Genomic DNA, 25,160 nt, shown 5'->3' with positions numbered 1-25,160 from the left:
ATTTGGCTGAGGTAAGAATTGTGTGAAAGCAGAGAGCCTAATTTTGCTGTCCATATCTGTAGGTAGTATGGCAGCGATGGGCTGCTGCTGTGACACACTCAGGTTGCACTTGGCAGTACAAGTGTCCCCGTTAAGTGCACCGCGAGTTAGGCAGCAGATCTAAAGCAGACAGATGTAGTTCCTCGCTCAGAGTGGATGAGGTGTGGAATTCATTGCTGCAGGACATCACAAAGGCTAAAAGTAACAAATGGGTTCAGAAAAGGATTAGGCAAAATCCAGGAGATAAGTTGGTGAGTGGTTAATAAAAATGCTAATCTGGTCTGGGTCAACCCCTGGCACTGAAAGACTCTAAATCATTGATTGCTAGGAGCTGGGAGGTCTGGATAGGGTCAATTGTGAACTTTTTTCAACCTTGATTCACATGCTCTTTGCCTACACTTCTGCTGGTGGCCATGATTGAAAATGGGGTCCTGCACATGGGCCTGACTCAGGGATTTTCTGTTCTTACAAGAGCAAGAGCAGTAGCATCTGGCTGGTGGGGGTCCCACTGATTTCACTCTCCTGAAAGAGACCTGGAGGTTCCAGCCCAGAATGCCATCATTTCCCTCACAGGCTTCCTGTGTGAAGCCAATGCAGCGGTTGGGTCTGGCCTGAGTATCATTTTCCACTAGTTTAACTAAAGTAGTCTTTCAGACAGATAATCCAGAATACTTCAGAGTATAGATTGTTTTAACTGATTGCCACCCCAGTTTATCTGACCTGTTTAGCATACCTATAAAAATTTACAGTGAGGAATTTCCTGGTACAGCCAGTTTTAAGCTGACAGAAATAGAGGCTACACTGGGGTTTGTATTGGTTAAAGGGAGTCATTTTGATTAAACTGGTGCCAAATTCTGTGTGGACAAATCCTCATATTGTACGAAACCCACAGATCCTCCCTTTCCTCTGACAATCATATCAAGCTGGTGAGTCCTGTGGACCCAATCTAATAGGAATGAAATTTTTACCATGCAAATCTTATTACCTAAAGTGCCAATGAAACTAATGGGATTTTGGATAGTAAAAATGCTCTGTATGTGATACATAGTTTGGAATATCAATTCATTGAGGGGTGGAATGTAAGGAAAAGGAGCTGTTACTGCATGCGATCCTTTGTGACTTTTGAGGACCTGTTCCTCCCAACAACCCTCAGCTCCCCCTTGATTTCAGTGGGACCAAAGTGGTGTTTAGCATCCTGCTGAAAACACTAGCTCCTTGCAGCATTTGCTTTTCAAAATAGACAACTAAGTGTCTATTTGTTTTAAAATTCATTTGAGGGAGGGGAACAGAAAAAAAAAAATCTCAAACACTCCACTCCAAGGACAGACATCTAAAGGAATATGTATTTTTCCGAAGGGAACCATTTTTGCTGTGGAGGTTGACTGAATGCATCAAAAACACGGAGAGCATTTGGATATATTTTGACAAACCCTGGATTAAAAAAAGAAAAGAAAAAGACTGAATCTATTTAGATAACATTTTAATTTATATTTAGATAACATTTTAATTTACACTCTCCCCCAAATATGCACACACATATATATAGTGTGTGTTATATAAATGCTAGCATGCTTAGGCTGCCAACCGGTGTGACAACTCTCAGGCTGAGGGCAGTGTCAGCAGATAGATCCAAAGTTAATAACTGAAGTGCTGCAAACACTACAGCCTTTAAAACTGTCTCCTATAATTCCTATATGTTGTGGTAACAAAGCACAACTTGCAGAGGGTTAAGCACCCCTTGCCGTTGGTTGTGGAGAATTCCTGCCAGCTTCTCTGGGAGCTTAGTTTATGTGTATGTTCAAGCCTAAAATGTTTTAAAGTAAAATCTTTTTAATAACAGCATTGTGCTGTTTCGATGATGACGCTGATTACTTGGTCTCCTGTCACCTTGGAAGCAAAGATGCAATAAACGATACCTTTATTTTTCTATTTATTTTAATGAAACACACAGAAAAGGCACTTTAGAAAAGTGGAGGAAAGAGGAGGTCAGATAAAAACAACTGCAGTCTGATGTTCGTTTTTGTGGTGTTGATAGTTATTATTCCTAAAGAAAATAATGTCCTTTTTTATTTGCTTTTAACATTTCGCCCTTGGCATCTGTTCCATCCATTGTGGACTAACCTAGACTGTTCTCTGACGATGGGTTAAAGCGAGCACTTACTGAAAAGCATTCTCTACTTAATTACTTTTCCTTCTTCTGGAAGCTATTTTTTTTATAGTCACATGTTAATTGTCTATTAGTAGGCCTTTCTGATTAGTTGAAAACATAATGAAACCTTTGTAAACAACGGGGAGAAAGAGGGAGAGGGAGGGAGCAGGAAGTGGGGAGAAAGGCACAGGGAGAAATAGAGGTGTGAAGTGGGGGCTGGATTGGGAGGGAAGGTCGATGAATTTTGAAAGGCAGCAATAATGCCAGTGGAAATTTCTGTTTTTTGTTTTTTGTGTTTTTTTTCCCTTCCTTTTTTGTGTTTGGGTGTTTTTTTTTTTTTTTTTTTTTTTTTTTTTTTTTTTACGACAACTTCCCTCGCCCAAATTAATCAACTTACTTAACGAGAAATGAGATGCATGGAGATGCAAATTGCTGCCGATCTCCAAAAGCCGGGTGGCAAAGACAGTAAGTTGGAATGGCATGGAGGGGGGCTGAGCCGCAGCTGTCCACTAACAAGTCACTCCTATTTGTAAAGGGCACGGAGCTGAATAACGGTTTTGTTATTGGCTTTCTCTCTCCCTCTCAGCCTTAGGTAGAAATGCTGCATTTGTTTCCTGCAACCATTTCAGTGAGATAGATGTCCTTCTCTTTCGTCTCGCCTGCAGGTTTGATTCTCACAGCGGAGCCCTGTGCTCCCCGTGCACCCCAGCCTCCTCCGACTGGGTGGGAAATTGGGACGCACGAGGACCACGGGCTCAGGTGCAGGGTCTCAAACACGCAAGGTAATATCAGGAATTATTAAGTTATCTGCACACCCCTCAGAAGGGGAGGATTATTAAAAAAAAAAAAAAGAAAATAAGCGGTACTTAGGACCCAATTCAGTGATGCTCGGAGTCCAGCCAGCGCAGCTCACATTCAGTGAATCAGCTGAATTGGGCCCTCTTCTCGGAGATTTTTTTTTTTCGTTTCCTGGAAAGCTGCTTCTTAAACACAATTCACATTGGTTGTTTTTAAAAGGACTGTGCTCTGTTTGCAGCGCTGGATTTTGAACGGGCAGAGTCCCCCCGCCCCGCTCCCCTCCTCCGCCCCCACCCCCTTCTGTTGCTGCTCTAAAGAGCTGTGCTTACAGGGATTTTGCAGCTCTCCGTGTGTTATTAGAAAACGTGTGGCTGGGACGGTTAAAATGGGAGTGCTACTGTATGCAAGAGCAATGTTCACTGTAAGCAATCCAAGGAAATCCTGCCAAGGCAGTATATGAACAGCAGCCAAACAAAACACAGGCGCCTTTCCAGTGAAAACCAGCACACTTCTGCAAATAGAGGAAAAATTGACTTTCTGATTTGGAGTGTTTCTACAACTAAGAAGAATTACTACAGCGATTGTTCTAAAAATATTTTTCAGCAGCACATTCTCAATGGGGTTGGGATGTTTAGCATTGTTTAATTATGCTTCTCTTAGGTGATCAATCTGGATTGTATAAAAATAAAAGATGAAGTTTTTAGGATCTTCCTTTAAGCCAACATTGGCATTACTTTCTGCAACATTATAGTGGCATAAAACGCCACCTATTTAAGGAGCAAAAATTGTATTTTTATTTTTGCACTTCAGGAAGTGTGATCAGAAATTCATCTTCAGCAACTTTATAGTAATAGATTGCAATGCAACTGTTTAACTAGAGCAAACCCCAAGATCCTTCTGTAACTGATGGGTTTTATTTTTCATATGAAGTATTTTATACCTTCCTCCGACTCTTATTCCCCCCGTGCCCCGTATTTAGACTTTTAATGCTTCTGCTCATTTTGCTGCTTCATTCACCCAGTCTGGGATTTTCCTTTACAGGACTTTTGAATCCTGTATGAATCCTTTAGTGTAAGATGTGTCCGCAGACATTCTGGCATTCAAAAAATTGCCATAATGATGGAAATTGAATGAGATTCTGCAAATTTGTTTGTTGCCAAGAATAAATATGTTACTAAAAAAATAATTTTACTAGCCTCAGCTACATTTTTTTCAAAGAATTCTTAATAACAGAGTTTAAGAACGCAGTCTATTTATCTAAAGTGACTTAATGAAATAGGATAGATCTATGCAGAATTATTACTATCTTTTTTTCCTTCCAAAACCCAACATAATATCAGCATAAGGAAAAGCAATAGAATTGTCAAAGATTATTTTCAGTTATCCTATTTCAACTGTTTTTCTTTTAACTAAAGAGACAAAAGATGCTTTACTAGGTATATCTCCATTTATTCTTCTGAAATATTTACAGCTTACTTCTTTAGGCATATAGCTGCTGTGAACTCACTTCTCTTCTTTTAGCTACACCACGACAAACCAGATTTATCCCTACACTGAAGACAGTGCCTTGAGATTAACAAATCCCAGTGTGGAAGAAGACCCTCACCCAGAGCCCACTGAAGGCAGTGAAAAGATTCATATTGACTTTGTTGGGCTTTGTATTGGGATATCAAACTCTCATTTCATCTTCTTTTGAATTTAACTACTAATTTTCAGGGTGAGATACTCTCTACTTTAGAGAAATGTTAGAGTTATTCTAATTTATTATACTAAATTAACTTGTGCTGTATTTACCATTCAGGTAAAACCTGAAACTGTTATATAAGATTCTCCCAAGATAAGACTGTGTTTTTGAAGGTCTAATTGGAATAGCTAAGGAAGTACAGACCTCTGCTCTGTACTCAGCCCCCTTTCTCCTTTGTTCATAGTGCTGTGTTCACAGCCAGTCTTTACAGAGAGCAAAAGGTGTATATTGATATATACACACAGACACACACATATATATATATATATAAATATATATATAAAAATTAAGCTTGAAAAGGTAAGCATTTCTCTCTTGAATGTGAGGGATGTCATCTGCTGTGTTTAAATTAGGACGTGGAAGTTATGGCATATGCCGTGTCAAGGCACAGCAGCACAGTTCTGTATCTTTAAATGTTGATGCATAACAGTGAAAGCAGGTGAGATCTGGCCCCAGGTGCTGGCTACTGCATGCATTGCTGAACAATTTTTAAAGGATACAGATTGGGTAGTTGGAGGAGGAAAAAGTAGGTCTTTTCCTAAATAGACTTTTTTTTTTTCTTTTAAATATGTTGTAGATTTAATGCAATTATTAAAAAATGATGAACTTAGACTTCGTACATTCCTCTAATAGCAGCTCAGTATAATCCAGTCCAGACCTGGCTCCCCCTGCAGTGCCAGTTATCCTGGAGCCCCGATTGTGCCAAACTGGGGGAAGATATTGTTGAGACCATGAAACTCATTTCACTGGTGACTGTACACAAATGCTGAATTAATAGTCCTTCACAGAATTACTCTGAAGGGAAATTTTGGATGCTGAAGAGATTTCCAAGGATAGCTTCTGCTTTTCCTGTCTGCACATTGAGAGCCCACAAGGCTTGAAAAACAGCTCCGCAGCAAAGTTTTTGCCTTCATTCCTTTCAATGTAGATCCAGTTTCCAATAATTTTACCTTCAAATCCCTAGGTTCAAATTCTGCAGTCACTAGAGATGAGACATCAGGGTAAATTTGCAGATAATTTGGATAGTGGTCTGTGCTGAAGGTATGTAGCTTCTAAACCTAATTAGAGGTGTAGTTTGTTGTAGCCAAAAATTATTGATACACAAGGAAGGTTTTATTTAGAGACATCTGTAGGTTGGCAGCTGTGCCAACCATGTCTGTTCTTCTAAGTAACGGAAGCCATGCAGCTGGGAACAGCAGTGTTGTGCTGACAAGTGTTGGGAATGTTGGTTGAACTGCAATATGAAAATATTTTCATTATTTTTATTATTACTATTCTGCAAGAAGACTTGAGATGTGTGCTTGACTATGTCTCTGTGTGCGAGCAGATGAGGTAGAGAGGGAGGGCTGTTATTTTTATTTTTTTTTCAATCGCACCTCCTTAGGATTTTGTACATATCAGCATTCTAGCAGAGCGATTTGCTAATTGCACTGGAAGACCCACTTTAAATTCAGGAATACTGAAACTTTGAAACTGTAACATTTTGACTGGCGAGAATGACCAGTCTTCTTTTCTGTTTCGCAGTGAGCTAGTTGAAGGAAGCTGGCATTGTCGCAGAGTGAAAGCTCTGCAGAAGTGCCGCAGGTTTTTCATATGGAAATGTGAAATAATGGGGTGATTAAATAGAGCTGTATATTAAAGTACATCTGACATTAGAATTAGCATAATGTGCTCTAGCCCTAGGCTGAGTACTTTATTTGCCATCTGCGTCGGACCAAAATCCCCTGGGGAAGCGCTAAAATATTCTGAATAAACTCAGCCCGAGTTCTTATTGAGAGTAAAATACCATTTGTGGCACGTCGTATTGATTCGTCTTAATTGCGGTGCAGAAAAGAACATTCAGTTGCTGATGACTTTTGTACTCTGTGACAAGTCGGCTGGAGTTATTCTAACACTGCAGTTGGTTAACCTGAACAGACTGTTGTGCTCAGAGAAGGAGAAAACCTTATCTTCAGTAGCATAAACTACAGTATCATCTCCTGGCTTCACTCCTTTCTATCTTGATACAGCGTGTTGTTTTTTTTTTTTAAATATTATTATTATTATTATTTCCTGAAAACAGCAACCAACGAACTGAAGGCGAAATGGGGCTGCATTGAATCAGTCCAAGAAAATTCACATTCTTACCTAGTTACTCCCCAGTCTCCCTTCCCACACTCACACCCCCACATCTTCTTAAAAAAAAAATCCAGGAACATCTGATCAGCTTTCATCCAAGGGAGTGAAAATCAGTGGAACTTGTCCTTGAGGATCCATCTCCGGAACCATTAGTTCAAGAGATTTATTATGTATATTTTGTAAAAAGCTGTGCCTTCTCCTGTGCATAAGCCCACAGTCTTAGTCGGTTGTAATGGTTTGATTTTTGTCAACTCTCCACTCAAATAGGTTGCTGAATACCTTTGAAAAAGTGCTTATAACATGCATAAAAGATAAATATTTCATCTGAAGGAAAATACTTTGATGCTCCATGCAATTCTGTAACATTCACAAGGTCCAGTTTTTACCCTATAATTGCCTATCATTATACACAATTTACATATTCAAACATTCTCTACAAACCTTAGTCTATCATGTTTTTATTACAAATTCAGATCAAGGGAATAACCTTTAACTTCAGAGACAAATGAGACAAATTTACAAGTGCATGTCTGCTGTTTTCTTGTGTTTTATAAATCCCTGCAGACCCGAACACTTTTGCTATAACGCCACTCAGAACAATATACATATATTACTACTTGTTTGTAGTGCTTCGGTAATGAGTCCCCTTTGTATTAGATAACCTATATAATTCAGCATCTAGGCTCTCCATAACGTCAATTATCTCCTCATAGCTAAATGTACATTCCATTAAAACAAGATTTACAGCCTTTATAATACTTCTTAGGACTGAACGTGGAGATTTTGTGGATTTAAAGAAGCAGAAATGGGAGTTAGCATTTGTTAAAGAAGTAATGAATTAAAACAAAAATGCTATTTCATTTACTAGCTATGAATAGGCACCTAATACCCTTAAGAAATAGTTGTAGTAAAACAGACTGAAGTACTCCTGGGGAAAAAAAACAGGAAAATTTGTTTTCACCCCTTGGCTTTTTTATTATTTCCTAATTTACTCTTTATTTTTCCATTATATGACATGGACAATTTCCTTTATGTATCCTCCTTTACGTTCCTATTCAGATACTGATAATTCTTGCTTGTAAGATGAGAAAATGGCACCTTAAAAAAGTCAGTGGGGAAAAAAAAAAACACACAGCACTTGCCAGTTTTCAAACAAAACTGCTTACAGGAAACCAATTTAAAGGGAAGCTGCTGGCATATTTCATATGTTGTAGAAAAGACTGACATTATTTCAAATACATTTGAATACTGTATGCAAAGAAAAGGCCTAAAAGTGTCCTTGAGCAGTACAAGGGTTTTTCGTGAATGCCGTAAGTAGGATCCTATATATTAAACCACCAGCCATGGATAGTCCTACGGTCTTTTCATCTCATGAGTAGGTACATTTCCCCCCCCTGTTAAATACCCCATTTTTGCTGATAGTCTTCACAATTATGCAGCAGGTTTGTAAAACATCCTTTCAGTCTCCTAGTTGATGTCTTAGGTTTAGAGAAACTAATAGACACAAAGCTGTTTAGATGCTAAAGGTGGAGTCAATTGAAACTGTTGTATCACAAAGGGCTAATTTAAAAGTTAACTCATTCACTATTGATCTTTCAATATTGATTTTCCTGTTTGTTCTTTACTTTTCACACTTCACCCTTTCTCTGATTTATAAATTGCCTTTGTATTTTAGAATTTAACACCAATTAGAAGAAGGTGTTCAGAGATGACAAGCATGTTTTTTATCTCCCATTTTAATAGCGTTTCTGGGTCAAAATCCCTGTGTCGTGGGTTCCATTTTTTGCTATGCATTTTTCTTTATTTTTCTGCACTAAGTAAAAGCACTTCTTATACTTCTGTAGGCTGAACATTAACTTGCAGTAAGCCACAGGCTCTTTTAAGGAATGAGAAATTGGACATCCAGAAGGAAGTTGCTCAAAATGACTATTGACATTTTATACCTAAAAATATAATATTGCCATTTTGTAATGCACTAGAAATTAAACTGAGCTGTGCATTTGGCTCGTTTATGTGAATCTGGCAGTACAGATCTGAGGTATGATTAAGTCTCACAGAAAATGGGACTATTGAACACAAGCTACATCTTCAGCCAAAGGTCGCCTGTGTCCATTAAGAAGCAGGAAGCATCTGTTTGTGTTATGCATGGCTGTAGTCTGCCTACAGTCTCCTTTTTAAGTATAAATGCCAGAGAGGACATATAAAATGCTTCTGGGGAAAGTTTAATGAAAAAAGTTTGCAACTTGGTATATTTGTATAAGTCTAGTTAAGATCCTTCTTTGTCATAACCTGGTATAGCTTATCTGGAGAAATTTGAAGTCTGCAATGGTGGTCATTGAAGTTACTTAGAATTCCTAGCAGGTTAATTCAAATCAGAGTTTGGCTAAGAGCATGATTTTAAGGTATCAGGTTGATATCTCTGAAGTCTTTCAAGGATTTATGCTCTTTGTTCTTGGAATTATGAAAGGATTGACTGTAGACAGACAGCATGACAGTCTGACTTCTCAACTTTGTGACTGGTAATTAATCTGTTTGGTTTTCCACTTGTATGATAAGATAGTTCATTTGACAAATAATGTATTTATTATTGAAAGTATGATAAACAGACAATTCACAGTCCTGCCTGACAGAAAAGGAACACCGCTGAAAAGCTTCAGAAAATAAAATAGGCTCCCAAATGGGGCAGCATTTAACCCACCAAAGGCAGAGTTTGCCAGTTGTCTTTAGCACAGAAAGAATTAACAGTACATTACTAACAGTAGTGTAATATTAATATATTTTAATATCAGTGTCAACCAGTGCTATTGTAGATCTTTTTCAACAGGTAGAAAATGCTGCTGAGAATATTCTTATCATTAATTGAAATCAGTGCTGGGAATGAGAGTGTCTTGGGGTTTGTAAGTTCTCTTGGCATAAAACTTCTTGCATAATCTCTGCAGAGAACTTGCAGTCTCAAAGTAGAAACAGGATGAGGCAGTGTGTAGGAGAAGAATATTGCATGAGGTTGTGATTTTTCTTCTGTTTGAAGATGGCACTGGAGGAGATAGGCTTCACCTCTTGAATAAGAGGTGAAGTAGAAAAAGAGAACCGGGCCTAGTATTGGAGGAAACAGCATTCTGTTACTGAGGAGTAGCACTGCACTGGAGGTGCTTATATTGTGAGACTGCGAGCACCTTGCTAAGTCATAAAACACCAAGTTTAGTTGCCAGTTGATGCTTACTTTATGAATTGGTAGGGATAGTCCTGGTCACCCTCAGCAAGATGTGCTGCAGGATTCTTTTGAGCCCTTTCTTTAGACATGGCAGTGCGGGGGTGGATGCACTGTCTTAGCTCTGGGTATCAATAGAAGTGCTGTGCTTGTTTTACATCTTCAACTTGTGCTGCCGTTGAAACAAAATTAAAATGAAGAGACGTATGAAGTGAAATGGTTCCTTTGCATTTGGTGTTTAAAGCTAGTGACTGGCGTTGGACTGGCAGTGGTGATCCTCACACAGGCTTAAACACTACTTAACACTTCTGACTTTTTTATTGAGCCTGTCAGTCCCTCCGAAATCGAGGTAGCGGCACTTCCCATCACCCCAGAGAGAGTATAACTATTGATATTGGGTGTGTTCAACAAATGTTTATTCAATTATAAACATACATAAGTAAATATTCTTGCTAACTTGGATAATTTAGAGTGGTAATACAGCTTATAAAACTTCTTCAGCAGAAATACTTATATTCAAGATATTTTTGCATACCCAATCCAGCATCGGGTATGAACCGATGTAGTTCACACTGCAGATCCACACTGCAGACACCTGGAAAGTATTTGGCCCTTGTCTAGGTGACCTGTCAAACCACGTATAACCATATATTTTCTTCACTATGAAACACTAAATCTTTCCAGTATTTAATGCCCTTCTATTTAATGTCAGCTGGTCTTATAAGAAGACTTGTTAAACTAGTGTTCTCAATTATGGCATTTTAATTTAATAATAATTCAATTAAAGTTCTGTTTTTTATGGAGCATCCACGCTACCTTTATTGGTATTATTAGAGTAACCATCATAATAACAAGGAGTAATTATTTAAATGCTCATTAAAAACCAAGCGGTGGAGAAGAGAGTAACATTGGTAGAAAGACTGTAGGAACGTGATACATGTCTGTTCCTGAGCACTACAATAAAAGGTGTCCTTTCTTTAAAGCTTGCAAGTTTCTACTTTTCCTGAACTTCTAAAGGTGCAGTAAAGCAGCATTAAAATTCCTTTACATTTTTATTGCTGCTGTTGTAACTTTGTAACGGGAACCAGAAACATTATCTGGAGAGTATTGCTAGGGGTAAAGAATGGCAGTGGTTATGTGGACCTGACTGCAGATCCTCACCGCAGTTCTGGCGGGGGGTTGTGGGTGGGTGATTAAAAAGGGAGAGAGTTCATTCTCTGTTACAGCTAATGGAATTATTCAGGCATGCTGAGGGGAGGATTCGTAAGGCACTGGATGTCACTGTAGCCCAGCAGAAAATAATGAATTCTCAACAGTTCTTATCTCACACTGATTATTGTTTGATGGTATCCAGAATAACTGAGGATATTTTGAGGAAAATTTATCTCCAGGGCAAAGGCGCTCCGCATTCAGGGTATACAGAAACTCGTGTATCAACTGGGCCAGGAAGATCTGCGTATCACTAAATGATACAAGTCAGACTGCAGAGGACAGATAAGTTAGGGGATTCAGGCTGCCTGGTGCGGCAGGATGAATGTCCACAGAGCCAGGCTGCTTTTGGTCTGGGCTGGGTAAACGGACCTGTCTTTAGTCACTGCCCACTGTGAGGGCACAATTTGGGAGTCAGGATCTGAATTTAGCTTTGTTTTGTGCTGTTCACAAAAGAGAACAAAGCTTATTATTGCTCTGACATTTTGAGTGGAACATAATCTGTCATACAGTAATGGAGGGGACACATTTTAATATTTCTGGAAAAGACCATCGTTTGTCATAACACGCAAAACCGGCAAGAGTGTTCAATAAGTTCATAGTTTATAATTACCTGATTATAGAGAAGATACTAGAGAGATTTTTAATCTACCATTTAAAAACATAACAAGATCTAACGGTTGGCAGTTGAACTCGGCAATTTGAATCAAACAGAAGACAGGTTTTTTGATACTGAAGGTAGTCAGCCATTGCCACAGACTACTCCTATACATCGTGAATTCTCTCTCACTTGGCATTTCCAAATCAAGCTGGGAAGAGAGTGCTAAAAGACATTAAGTGGATCAACTGCAAATCACTGGGCTGGATAATATCTGGATGTGAGGTGTGGATTTAAATTGTTTCCTGTGTTTTTCATCTACATGTAGACAGGAGAAAATATTACAATCTTAAGTTGTAGGAAGAAAGATTTATATTAGCATTTGGGGAACCTTTGTGATGGTAAATGAGAGAAGGAATGAGGTAGATTTTGGGAATGTTGTCGACTCTCTGTCTGGGTGGACTTTGAAGTAGGATAATGGAGCATCTGTCGTAGATATGAATAGATGCATAGATACAGACATCCCTTAGGTCAGGAATTGGACAAAGGTAACTCTTAAGATTTATCCCAGTCCTCTCATTCTTTAATTTCACAGTCCTTCCTCTCCTTCACATCAATACTTCTGAACCTCTGCGCCTGTGTCTCAGTAGGATCCAGGCCTACAAACCTATCTCATGTCTGAACTCCAGTGGTAGTATCTGTTTGGCTTTAGTGCAACCTTGAATCTGCCATTGACTGCCCAGGGCTTGTGGCCTGGATGTCTCACCTCAGTATGTACACTGTATCTACCAACTAATGTAAAGATAAAAAATTGAGCTTGAGCCATCAGCCCCAAAAATCATGCCTAGTAACAGATTGTAGAGTTGAATCCATATGCAGTTCATTAAACAGTATTAATGAAGTCTTGGCTTGTGCCTAACTCTAAGCACATGAATAATTTCATCACTATCCAACAGAGCACTTCAGCCCATGCTTAAGTTTCACGGATTTTGATTACTCACATGCTCGAAGTCAAGCACATACTAAAGTGATAAAGACTACATATGGCAAAGCCTATATAGCTAGTTGTCATAAAGTGGGTATTTAGACAGACTTCATGCAGGTGGCAAGGGATTAAGATAGCCATATATCAAAAGTAGTCTTATAACAAAGAGTTTTATAGTGTAGGTGCACTGCATTATTTAATATAAGGATCATTCTTGAGCAATATGTGGCTGTTTCTGGGCATGTTTAAAATATTTAGCAAGTTTTTGAATATAAAAATGTTCGGAGTGGATCTTCAAAGACTTTTTGACATTGTTCTCTTCTTAAAAGTGAGCATCTACACTGCTCAGGGCAACTTCTAGGCAAGATAACCATGAAGTGATAATGTGGAAAAGAACATTTTATTTTACTTTTTTTTTTTTTTTTTTTAATGTAGAGTCTGGGGAGAGTCTTTGAGGATTGTGGAAGTTTATATATATGTGTATATATATATATATATATACAAGCATGTACACACAAACACTTGTGAAGCAGTCAGAGACTGGTAGCCAGGTAGCCTGCAGTTAATTTTGCTGTTGTGTTGGGGTCTCCTGAAGAGGAGTGATAAGGAGCACAAAAGCTAAACAAAACAGAAGAGAACGCTGTTTTGTGACTGCTAGCTTGTAAATTTTAGATCACTAATAGCACTAATTTGCTCCATTTGAAAGAAAACTAAAAAGGAGGAGGATTTACTTTCCTCACTTGAATTTCACAGAGGTGAAGTTTTGGAGAACAAAACAAAACAAAAGATCTCAGTTCCATGTAACATGTAGCAGCAAGCATCCAGCCAGCTGCCATTTTGAGGGTAATTTTTTTAATCAGCCATTTCAGTTTTAGATTGGCCTTGATCCTCAGCCTGCTCAGGAATTTTCCTCCTTACATATGTGCCTTTGCTGAAGTAAATGTGTTGCTGTTGTTATCATTGTCATCTAATATACAGCTGCTTTCTTCCTCCTGTCAACTCTTGAGCTAAGCAAGGAGAATGCACGCACACACAAACACACTTAATTTTTTTAAAGAAAAAACCCACAACAAAAAAGAATGCATGCTGTGACTTTAAAAATGAAAGAATTGAACAGCTGTGGGTAATAAATCGATTAATTAGAGTGGATAAAATGAAGGTGAAGGGTGCAGAGAACTCTTTAATTTGAAGATATATGACCTTGTAAGATCCTGCACTTCATTGGCTATTAGATCACACTTCAGAAAGGGCTTTATTAAAATCTATTCTAGGGTGAGCTGAGGTAAAACATATTGTTAAAAAAGCTTTTGACAGAGTATGTTATATACTTTAGTCTGCTTCAGTGATTTCTGTCACTTTTTATACTACACATGTTGCCGCGCAAGAAGTTAAAGGTCTAGACATTTTCATAATATTTCTGTTTGAAACAGAAATTTAAATATTTGAAGTAATAATGGGAGCATTTACTGTTGCTTTGGCTGCAAAGCTGACATGAAACTCCCTAACTACCTCAGTGCTGAGTAGATTTTTAAGGGATAATGTATCAATTCCTTTCTGTGTTTGTATGTGGCTTTCATTAATGTCAATAGCAGTTACGGGCACCTTTTCCAAGCTGAGTACAGTTCCCAAACTTGTGCTTTTTCCAATAGTGGTTGTTAGAGATTAATCAAAGCAACGTCCTGCATGATGCAGCGTGCAGGGCTGGGGCACAGGGCCTGTGTCAGCCGGGCAGAAACCCCTGCTGTGTTATGAACATTTTTTCTTGGCTGTGGAGGACCAGCTTCTCCAAAACAGGGTCTGAAGCTGCTGTTCACAGAAATAGCCTTACTAAATCAATAGGAGTGTGAGGAGCTGCACGACATTTATCACCTACCTTTGTAAATAAGTCTTAATCTGATAGATGCTCTTTCCTTTACACTTTTATGGATGTTCATTGGGTGATAAGATTAGATAGACTGACAGGCTGATAGGTAGGCAGATAATCTTCTAGCCTTCTTGTCTAAGGTTCTGTAGGTTTTGTTAGCAGCAGCCATTCCTGCAACAGCCAGAAGAGGGGAATTCAGTCAGCAAGGATCCAGCTTTGGCTGCTGTGCCTGAGTTGATTTTTTTTCTTTTTTCTTTTTTTTTTTTTTTTGACTGCTATGAGTCATTCCTCTTTACAAAAGTAGTTTCAATAATATGATTCAGTTCACCTTATAAACTCTTTAGTTTCAAGCTCAAGCAACAGTCTTTTGTGAATTGCAGTTCCCCCCATCTAGAAAGAAGTTGTGTAGTTCAGCTGTGGAACTGAGCCCTGTGGATGGGCTGGGATTGGGCTTTGTTTGAGTCATTACGCAGGTACGGGTCGGGTGGGAAGCTTGGTGCAGGCTTTGAACTTGCAGGAAGTTTAGTGCCTTTAGGTGCAGTGGGGCCATCGCTAGCCAAAATATGTGCTTTCATAAACAAACAAACAAGCAAGAAATTAATTTTAGATTTTCCAAAATGGGTAGTGTTTGGGTTTTTTTTTTTTTGAGGAAACCTCCCCCTCTTTTAAAAACAACAAGAACAAAACAAATCCTGGATCATGATTTTCAAGTTGACACATATTGATGAATTTATCAGAGTCTTGCAGAGGCATTGAAAAAAGGAGGTGGGGGGGAAGTGCTTTTTGAAGGTAGCACATGGTTTATATTGTGCCCAGGACTGGAATTTTCTAGCTAGCAAAATTATGACTGTAGTGCAGACTTGTTCACACGTGTCCTTTATGTAAAACTGAATCAAGGTTAAAGGAATGCTTTCCACCTTTATGCAGCCGCTCAAAGAGGCTAGAAAGGCAAACAGAACAATGTTTTTGGCTCCGGTGAGCATTTCTGCATTGGAGGGCAGGCTCAGGCTCAGAAATTCTTGGGACTCAGTTCAAGCATGGCCCGACATTTGTTACTGTTAATTGCGACTGTGTTGTCGGCTTTGATTATCAGATGTTTCATTTGAGTGGCTTTTTGGTGTTTTGGCAAAAAGAATGTCAAAGGGGTTTATGCAAGGGTACGTTTTCCAAGCTCCTGTTGACTTGAATAGGACTTGGGCAGCTAAATACCTACATAGTATTTCAAAAATGGAAGTGCTGGCATGACTGAAGCATGTATAAATTAAATTCAGCAAGATCTCAGAGGACTGCTACATGGAGTATTTAAAAATATAAAATGAAAGAGTGAAAATGACACTGAAGCTCCTTGCAGGTGCCTTGTAAAACCTACCACACTGCATTTCCCTCAGTTCTTGTCTGTAGTCATAAATCCCTTGAAACAAATTCCTTTTTACAGAATAAATGTGTGAAAGTATTTGCATCCTTATGCGTCATAAAAGAAGGTTTTATTTGTGAGTTAGAGGATATAAACCTATATGGTACCAATGCATATGTGTGATATTTGTCATACATGTTAAGTGAGTAAGTGTGGTGAGTAAATGTCCTGTTCAATAATTTATGTCAGTCAATACATTGCAATTAAGTTCTTCTTTCAGAAATGCCAAGGAGGAAATGTGTTAGCAAAATAAAGCACATGCCAACTGTATTTAAAAGTTCTTCACTATATTTTTTTTCAGTGCTCTTTTTGTTTTTCTTTTATAGGTAAAGATGAGCCTTCAAGCTATATTTGCACAACATGCAAGCAGCCTTTTAATAGTGCTTGGTTCTTGCTTCAGCATGCCCAGAACACACATGGATTCCGCATCTACCTGGAAACAAGCCCTTCAAACAGTTCCCTTACTCCACGCATCACCATCCCTCCTCCTCTGGGACCGGAGACTGTTGCACAGTCCCCGCTGATGAATTTCCTTGGAGACAACAACCCATTCAATCTTTTGCGGATGACAGGACCCATCTTGCGTGAACACCCTGGCTTTGGTGAGGGTCGGCTCCCAAACACGCCTCCGCTGTTCAGCCCACCGCCTCGTCATCATCTGGATCCACATCGCCTTAGTGCCGAAGAAATGGGGTTAGTTGCCCAGCATCCCAGTGCCTTTGACAGAGTTATGCGTTTAAACCCCATGGCAATTGAGTCCCCAGCGATGGATTTCTCCAGAAGGCTTCGAGAGCTGGCAGGAAACAGTTCCACCCCTCCTCCAGTCTCGCCCAGTCGCACCAACCCTATGCATCGCCTATTGAATCCTTTCCAGCCAAGTCCTAAATCACCTTTTTTGAGCACCCCACCACTGCCCCCCATGCCCCCCAGCAGCACTACGCCTCCCCAGCCTCAGGCCAAGAGCAAGTCCTGTGAATTTTGTGGGAAAACGTTCAAGTTCCAGAGTAACCTTATTGTGCACCGACGCAGTCACACAGGAGAAAAGCCCTACAAGTGTCAGCTCTGTGACCACGCTTGCTCCCAGGCCAGCAAGCTAAAACGCCACATGAAAACGCATATGCATAAAGCTGGCTCCATGACGGGCAGGTCAGACGATGGACTGTCCACCACCAGTTCCCCTGAGCCAGGCACAAGTGAGCTCACTGGAGAGGGACTGAAATCCAGTGAGGCAGATTTCAGGAATGAGAGCGATCCTTCCCTGGGTCATGACAATGAAGAGGAGGAAGAGGAGGAGGAGGAGGAGGAGGAGCTTGAAAATGAGAGCCGTCCAGAGTCGAGCTTCAGTATGGACTCGGAGCTGAGTCGTAACCGAGAAAATGGCTCCAAGTCGCTGCCGGATGAGAAATCCCTTGTGCTGGGAAAAGTAATTGAGAATGTAAGTCTAGGTGCCATCCAGCAATATAATGACATGCTAGCTGAAAAACAGAAGAGGAGTAGCTTCGTGAAAAGGTCTTCTGACCAGCGAGACTTGTGTCCTCGAGACCTCTGTCAGAGAGATCCAGGTGATGAAGACTCAGTGGTAGGAGAGCTGGACCGCACCGAGGAAGGGACGGTCAATGGAAGAAACTTTGGCCCAGGTGAACCCTTCCCAAACCTGTTCCCTCGCAAGCCAACACCTATCACGAGCCCTGGTTTAAACAATTCCTCTAAAAGAATAAAGGTAGAGAAAGATTTGGACTTGCCACCAGCAACGATAATACCTTCCGAAAACGTTTACTCCCAGTGGCTGGTAGGGTATGCAGCGTCACGGCACTTCATGAAGGATCCGTTCCTCGGATTCACAGACTCCCGACAATCCCCCTTCGCAACCTCTTCCGAGCACTCGTCGGAGAACGGGAGCCTGCGTTTCTCCACCCCACCGGGGGACATGCTGGACGGGGGGCTCTCAGGGCGCAGCGGCACGGCCAGCGGAGGCAGCACCCCCCACATCAGCGGTCCCGGCCCCGGGCGACCCAGTTCGAAGGAAGGGCGCAGGAGCGATACATGTGAGTACTGTGGCAAGGTCTTTAAGAACTGCAGCAATTTGACGGTGCACCGTCGGAGCCACACTGGAGAGCGGCCTTACAAATGCGAGCTCTGCAACTATGCATGTGCCCAGAGCAGTAAGCTGACGCGCCATATGAAAACGCATGGCCAGATAGGGAAGGAGGTCTACCGCTGCGACATTTGCCAGATGCCCTTCAGTGTTTACAGCACCCTGGAGAAACACATGAAAAAGTGGCATGGAGAACATTTGCTGACAAATGACGTCAAAATTGAGCAGGCAGAAAGAAGCTAAGGCCCCCCCTCCCCTCCCTGCCCCCGCTAGGTTAAATTTCAGGGGTCTAGGTAACATTTTATTTGTACAGTTTAACTATTGCCAACTGAGAGAAGATGACCTAACTTGCCTCCGTAAACATAACTTAGCATAACTATGGTAGGTGCCAGACTAGGGCACTTAAAATATAACCTGTGTCTACAAAGTTCTATTAAACCCGAGGGTTGATTAAGGCAGTAAAAATTGTGGAGCCTTTTAACTGTGCAATAATTTCTGTATTTATTGGGTTTTTGTAATTTTTTGGCATGTGCAGGTACTTTTTTTTATTCTGTTTAAATTTCTTTTAAATTTTGTTGGGTATCCCTTTTTAATTTTACCCAGTTGTAGCCTGAGATTACTTGCATTGTAGAGGAGAAACATATCTTTTTAAATTATAATTTTTGGGCCGCTGCTTTGTTGAAATTTAAGCTAAGCGTGTGTAATTTCTTGTGAAGAAGCCAGCATTTGAACAGAAATATTCCTTTGTTTTAATTTTTTTTTTTTCTCTTCTAAAATAATCTTGAAGATTAGGGAAAACAAAATTGTACAGCGGATAACAATCTTTAAAATGAGCACTTTCTTTTGAAATTGGATTGAATATGTAGCACTGACAATGTCGCTGACGATAGAGGCCTTTTCTAAATGGATTTAATCACTGAAGTTATGGCAACAGGAAAGACATAGGTGAAGAAGGCAACTACATTAAAAAGCAGAAACATTCTTAATTGTGCATTACTATTCGATAGTTTCTTCCTCTTGTTAAAAACTATGGCAACATAATGGTGCTATTTTGTCACTTTTTGGGGTGTCTTTCCTTCTCTCTTCCCCTCCTGCCACTCTTCCCAGAGACAATAACAGTACATCTTAAATATTGTATGATTTTTTTCGAACCTCAGAACAGCAAAATGACATATTTTTATTTTTAAACTGCAAATTCATAAATATGAATTCAGGATATCTACTTTAGTCCAGATTTGCCATAGTTAAAATAATTACTAGAGGATGAGAAAGTGTGAATTTCTGAATGAAAAGCCTCAACTCATAGGCATTTGGTTTATGAATGGAAATATTTTAACTATCTTATATGATGCATAATGATGCTATTATAAGGAAGGGAAAAATAAATTCTAGTTGATTTACCTGTCTTGGCAACATTCTGTTCCTATTGAAGTCACTAAGAGTTTTCCCCTTGACTTAATTAGGAACAAAATGGAATTGTATTCAGAGAAAAGCATTAGCCAGAAAAAAAGTAAAGAAAAATGCACCTGCTCTGCTTTCAAATTCCAAATTTTTAAAGCCCTTTATGACTAATATTAACAAACAGTGGGCAATTATGGTTAGAGATTTTAATTATGTTGACCCGCACTTTAAATCTTTTGTTTGTTGTTAAGAGTAAAATGGCTTCTCAACAAGAAATTACATCATATTTGTCTACTTGGCCCAAAGGTGGGTTAAACTGTAAGGGAACAGCTGAGATTAAGTGTCAGTGTTGCTAAGCATGGCATTCACAATACTGGCACTATAAAGAAAAATAAATAAAAATAATTTATTGGACAGTTTTTCTACTGCCATTCAATTTGACGTGAGTGCCTTGAAAACTGATCTTCCTATTTGAGTCTCTTGAGACAAATGCAAAATGTTTTTGTGAAATGAAAAGACTTTAAAAAAAAAAAGTAAAACAAGAAAAGTACATTCTTTAGAAAAAAAGAGCCACATTTACTTAAAAAAAAATTACTGGTTGAAGATAGTGGACATGAAAATGCCATAAGACCCAATCAAATGAAGATGTATACCCAGCACAACTTCGGACATCCATTAGCTGAATTATTCTCAGCCTTTTTTTTTTTTTCAGGACAACGCTGCTTAGGAAATGGAATGGAAATGATTTACTGCTGAATTAAAACTCAAATGACACAAATTACAAGTTGTTATCATTGAATGAGAAAAACAATTCAGGAACAACGGCTAATTTTTTTAAAAGTTAAATTTAGTGCACTCTGTCTTAAAATACGTTTACAGTATTGAATACATACAAGGGTAAAAAAGAAATTGTGTGTATGTGTGTTTGAGCAATCTTTTTTTTTTTTCAAAGTTTGCTTAATAGGTTGTTAAAAAAAATGCCATAATGGCCATGTGTATATTGTTTTCTTTTGGTGACGGGGTTTTAGTATATATTATATATATTAAAATTTCTTGATTACTGTAAAAGTGGACCAGTATTTGTAATAATGGAGAATGCCTGGGCATTTTACAAAACCAGAAAGAAAAAAAAAAACCTTTTCTTTTTTCCTTGAAAATGTTGCAGTAAAATTTAAATGGTGGGTCTATAAATTTGTTCTTGTCACTGTAACTGTAAAGTCTTGAGTTTTAGTAAATTTTTTTCTGCCTTGGGTGTTGAATTTTTATTTCAAAAAATGTATAGAATCTCGTATTGGGGGATTAAAAGGTGATTGCTACACCATGTAGAAAAAGTATGTAGAAAAAAGTGCTTAATATTGTTATTGCTTTGCAGAAAAAAAAATCACGTTTCTGACCTGTACCTATTTTTCTCTTTTTTTCTCCCCTTCCCCCTTCCTTTACCCTTCTGGAATGGATATTGATATTGGTTGATTCATATGATGTAGGCACTTGCTGTATTTTTACTGAAGCTTGTAATTTTTTAACTGTACGCTTGTCCTTTTAAAGGGATTTAATGTACCTTTTTGTTAGTGAATTTGGAAATAAAAATAAAAACAAACAAACAGGCTGCCATAATATATTTTTTTAATTTGGCAGGATAAAATATTGCAAAAATAAAAAAAAAATTTGTATGTGAAGTCCTTATTGTACAGGAAAAAAAGGGGGTTGTTAGACGACCTTTGAGTAAAAGAAACAAAACAAAATAATTTAGTGCTTTTTTATTTTTAATTTTTGCTGTTGTTGTTCACAAATAATTTTAGTTGTATATATATATTTTTTTTTGTCAGAAATGGCCTACAAAAAAGTGCTGTTCCCACAGGGCCCTATATAACTCCAAAGTTGCCTGGACCCCTTGCATCAAGGTTTTACCAGGTATGGTTGAACCAGACTGGATGGTTATTGCCTATTTGTGTGAAATGAAATTCAGTTCCTGTAAAAGTGTCTGGGGTGACATCCTGCAACTTCTCCACAGATTTGAGAGAGGAGGAGACTTTTTCCCCCTTCCAAACAAGAAGATGTCCAACACATCTTCCCTCCCCTGGCCACCCCCTACTCACTGCTCCCAGCACCCTGCCAGCGTCCTCTGAAAGAAAGTAGTTTTATAGCAAACAGTGAGAGCTGTTGCATCCACCTTGAGATAAAATGGTAAAATGGGCTGCCGGTGGTACAGCTGTAACTAGGTTGAAGTAAAATTGGTCCAGGCACAGCCCTCCTCTTCCCTGTCAGAACAGGACCTACTCTGTGTACAGGTCTTGCCAGTCCATGTTATTAGCTGCTTTGCTGCTGTTCACTCCTAATTGTACATTCCATAAATTTCTGAATGTTTGAGGGACTGGGATGAAATCCTGTGCCTTTTGATTTCTCTCTTCTTTACTGTTCTTTCTCTCTCTCTCTTTCTCATGCTCTCTCCCTTTTGGGTGGAGGGGAAGACAGGTGGCAGAAGAGGCACTGATGCTCTAGTGAAGGGGAGAAGGAGAAAATGCTCACTGCTCTTGCAGGAAATGGCAGTAAAACTTCAACACAAACAACAAAACTAGTACTGCCATGCCAAATTCTTCTGCTACTTTCGTTGGTGCAGAACTGCTGGAGCATTTGGAGGCGCATGGGTGTGACAACAGGGAGAATTTTGTCCAGCTACATAACAGATAGATATATGTCTTCCTGGCTTGAACAATGTACCCTTAAGACTTCTGGACAAATTCTGGATCTCAATTAAACTGATATAAATCAGGAATTATTCATCGCACTCAGTCCAGGATTACTCTGGCATAGCTGAGTCTGGAATGTGGTTCCTTAAAGGCACATTTTAAATTCGGTGAAAATTCAGATCTCTGGCATTCATATAAATCCAGAATCATGTCACAGAACTCAGCAGAATTCCTTGGACATGCATTGGTGTAACAAAGATCAGAAGTTAACCACATACTTTCAGTCCACAATTCATTGATTTAAGAAAGAATTTTAGCTTTCATTTTAGTGTAAGTTGCTTAGGTTCTCCAGTTTTCTTGGTTTTAATTATCCAGGATAGCTAACACCAGCAGTTGTCTAATTTTTGTGACTTGAATCACTGAAACTAACAGTAAGTCACCTAAAAGCACAAGGGTTGTGTTTCTGCGGACTGTAGTGATAATGAAATGGCCCTCCTTTTCTTCTTGCTTAGAAGAACTGTAGTTTACTAGGCCATAAGCACAATATAACATAGATATAAAATAGCTAGAATGCTGCCATGTTTCTCTTCACAATTAAAACATTTTCTTTTGTTATTATTTTAGGGTTGAATTTATTACTTCCATTGTGTCTAGTCCTGCTGCCTTTGAAGTCCAGAGGAAAACTCTGGTTGACTGCCTTGGCAACAGAACAGGTCCAAGAACCTAGTTTTAGAAAGAAAAATACCATTTTTTAAGGAAAGGGTCAAAAAATCAGCATTTCATCCCAGTCCTACGTAAAAGACAGTCCAAGGTTTTGTTTATCACAGGCAAACTCATTTTTATGGTGCTCTTTGTATTTTAGAACTGCAAAGCAAAGTAACGTTGATTTAAGTTGTTTGCATTTGTACCGGCAAGGCAAAATATTTTTATTACCTTTTTCTATTACTTATTGTATGAGCTTTTGTTGTTTACTTGGAGGTTTTGTCTTTTACTACAAGTTTGGAACTATTTATTATTGCTTGGTATTTGTGCTCTGTTTAAAAAACGAGAGCACTTTTTTTTTAATTATGGATAAAATGTTGAGATGGCTGGAGGTCATTTCAATATGGCTTAGTGAAATATTTATTGTTCCTTTTGTTCTCTGTACAAGATTTTTGGCCTCTTTTTTTCCCTTATTGTCACAATGTTGAGTTCAGCATGTGTCTACCATTTCATTTGTACGCTCGTTCAAAACAACGTTTGTTCCAGTTTCAAGTTATAAAAATAAATTGGACATTTGACTTGATCTCCAAATCTTGTCTTTCCTGTTTTATTGAAATGAGTGGGTGGGAAGGGGATGAAAGAAGGAAGTGAGGAGTTGAAGCTTCAGTACAGATGATAGAGCTTGTGCCGTATTTTCTGTCAGTTCTTGTGGGAGCCAGTCGAGGGAGAATGTTTGAGGAGGACACATGAGCACCTGCATGATGCTAAGCAGATGCTCAAGTCCTACTTACATTCCTTGTATGTAAAGTATTTCCTGAGTTGGGGTTTTCAGACTAGATGGTAGAATAACGCTCAAAACAGTCAAATTTCTTATACGAAATTGTGTGACGTTTGTGGCGATTAGGACAGTTTTCTGAAGACAGTGAGGAGAACTTTGCTTTTGTGTTTCTTTCCGTCCCCATTAACTTAACTGTGTGCTGCATGAACCTAAGTTTGTTAATGTGTTTTGCTTCTTGGATGAAAGTGCAAACAGGGAGAGCACTTAGCAGTTAAACCAGGAGCTGAATTTGGGCCACAGACTATGTATTATTATGTGAGAAGGACCAAAATGTAACTGCAGCTAAACATCTGCTCCTCCTCCTCAGCTAGGGACAAAGGCATGCACAGTTAGAGGCAGAATTTTGCACAATTTGCAGTCTGAGGATAAGAGCTGACAGCTACAGACAGTGCACTGGGGCCTGATACTCTATCAAACCAACCTGTTAGCAAATGCATGGAAATCTTAAATGAGAAAATTGTTATTCAAACCATTTTGGAAAGCTCAGGAAAAATTCGGAGTGTTGGAGACCAGATTCTGATTTCCTGGAGGCCCTGGTCCAACAAACCATGTAACATGCTTGTGATTCAGAGCAGGTGGGTGATTGAAATTCATTTCAAAGGAACTGCTCCTGGACTTTAAAATCTTTGGCTCAACTCAGAAGTCAGGAGGGGAAGCTAAGTGGTTTGTGCTACAGAAGAGCTTCTACAGATGGTCCCTTCCTGATCTCAGGCTCCCTGAATCTGCAATCTAAATTTAGGTATGTGTGTAAGTGTTTTGCTGGATCAAGGCTTCAGAGTGATATAAAAGTTACAGGCTTTGAAAAGTTGCACTCATGAAAAACCAGTGAAAATTAAATTAGAACTCAATGCTGACAATTATATTGGGCAATAGTTCACACTGTAATTCCCAAAATGCCACATTCATTTTGAATGCCTTCTGCAGTGATCTGTAAAGGCTGCTACATTTTACTTCTAAATTTTGTACAGTTTGTATTTGAATGGGGTGGTTTTTGGCACCCCATAAACATGACTTCACTCTAGTGGAGCTTTACACTGCTGTGTCATTTTGTCAGCCTGAAAGGCGTTGCAGGCCTTGCAGATGTTGATGTGGTGTTTGAAGATTTAGCAGCAGCAGCCGCTGCTGTGCATCCTGGCTTGTGGCCGCAAGGATCTGGAAGGATGAGAAGACTTTCCATGCATTGCTTCTGCAAGAGGAGGTGGCATCTGCCTGGCAAGGAGAAGCATGGACCTCCTGGAAGTGACAATGCCTTAACTCATCACTGCTGGATCAGCTAGTGCTTGTCTGTCAGAGCTGTGATTACTCACACAA

General features: G+C 39.3%; 1 protein-coding gene across 7 annotated transcripts in view; it reads left to right on the top strand.

Annotated features, from left to right (window-relative positions):
- Positions 1-23,602, top strand: part of BCL11B (BCL11 transcription factor B) — a 95,388-nt gene extending 71,786 nt beyond the window's left edge. For all 7 annotated transcript variants that reach the window (XM_065839223.2, XM_065839224.2, XM_065839226.2 and 4 more), the window contains one exon: positions 16,453-23,602. In XM_065839223.2, the coding sequence (XP_065695295.1) occupies positions 16,453-18,464 (2,012 nt within the window). In that variant the 3' untranslated portion in view covers positions 18,465-23,602. The remainder of the gene's footprint in view (positions 1-16,452) is intronic.
- Positions 23,603-25,160: the final 1,558 nt, after the last annotated feature.

Source organism: Patagioenas fasciata, chromosome 5 (assembly GCF_037038585.1).
Source record: "Patagioenas fasciata isolate bPatFas1 chromosome 5, bPatFas1.hap1, whole genome shotgun sequence".
In the NCBI taxonomy this organism is placed as follows: domain Eukaryota; kingdom Metazoa; phylum Chordata; class Aves; order Columbiformes; family Columbidae; genus Patagioenas; species Patagioenas fasciata.
This window is presented reverse-complemented; position numbering and strand designations above follow the sequence as displayed.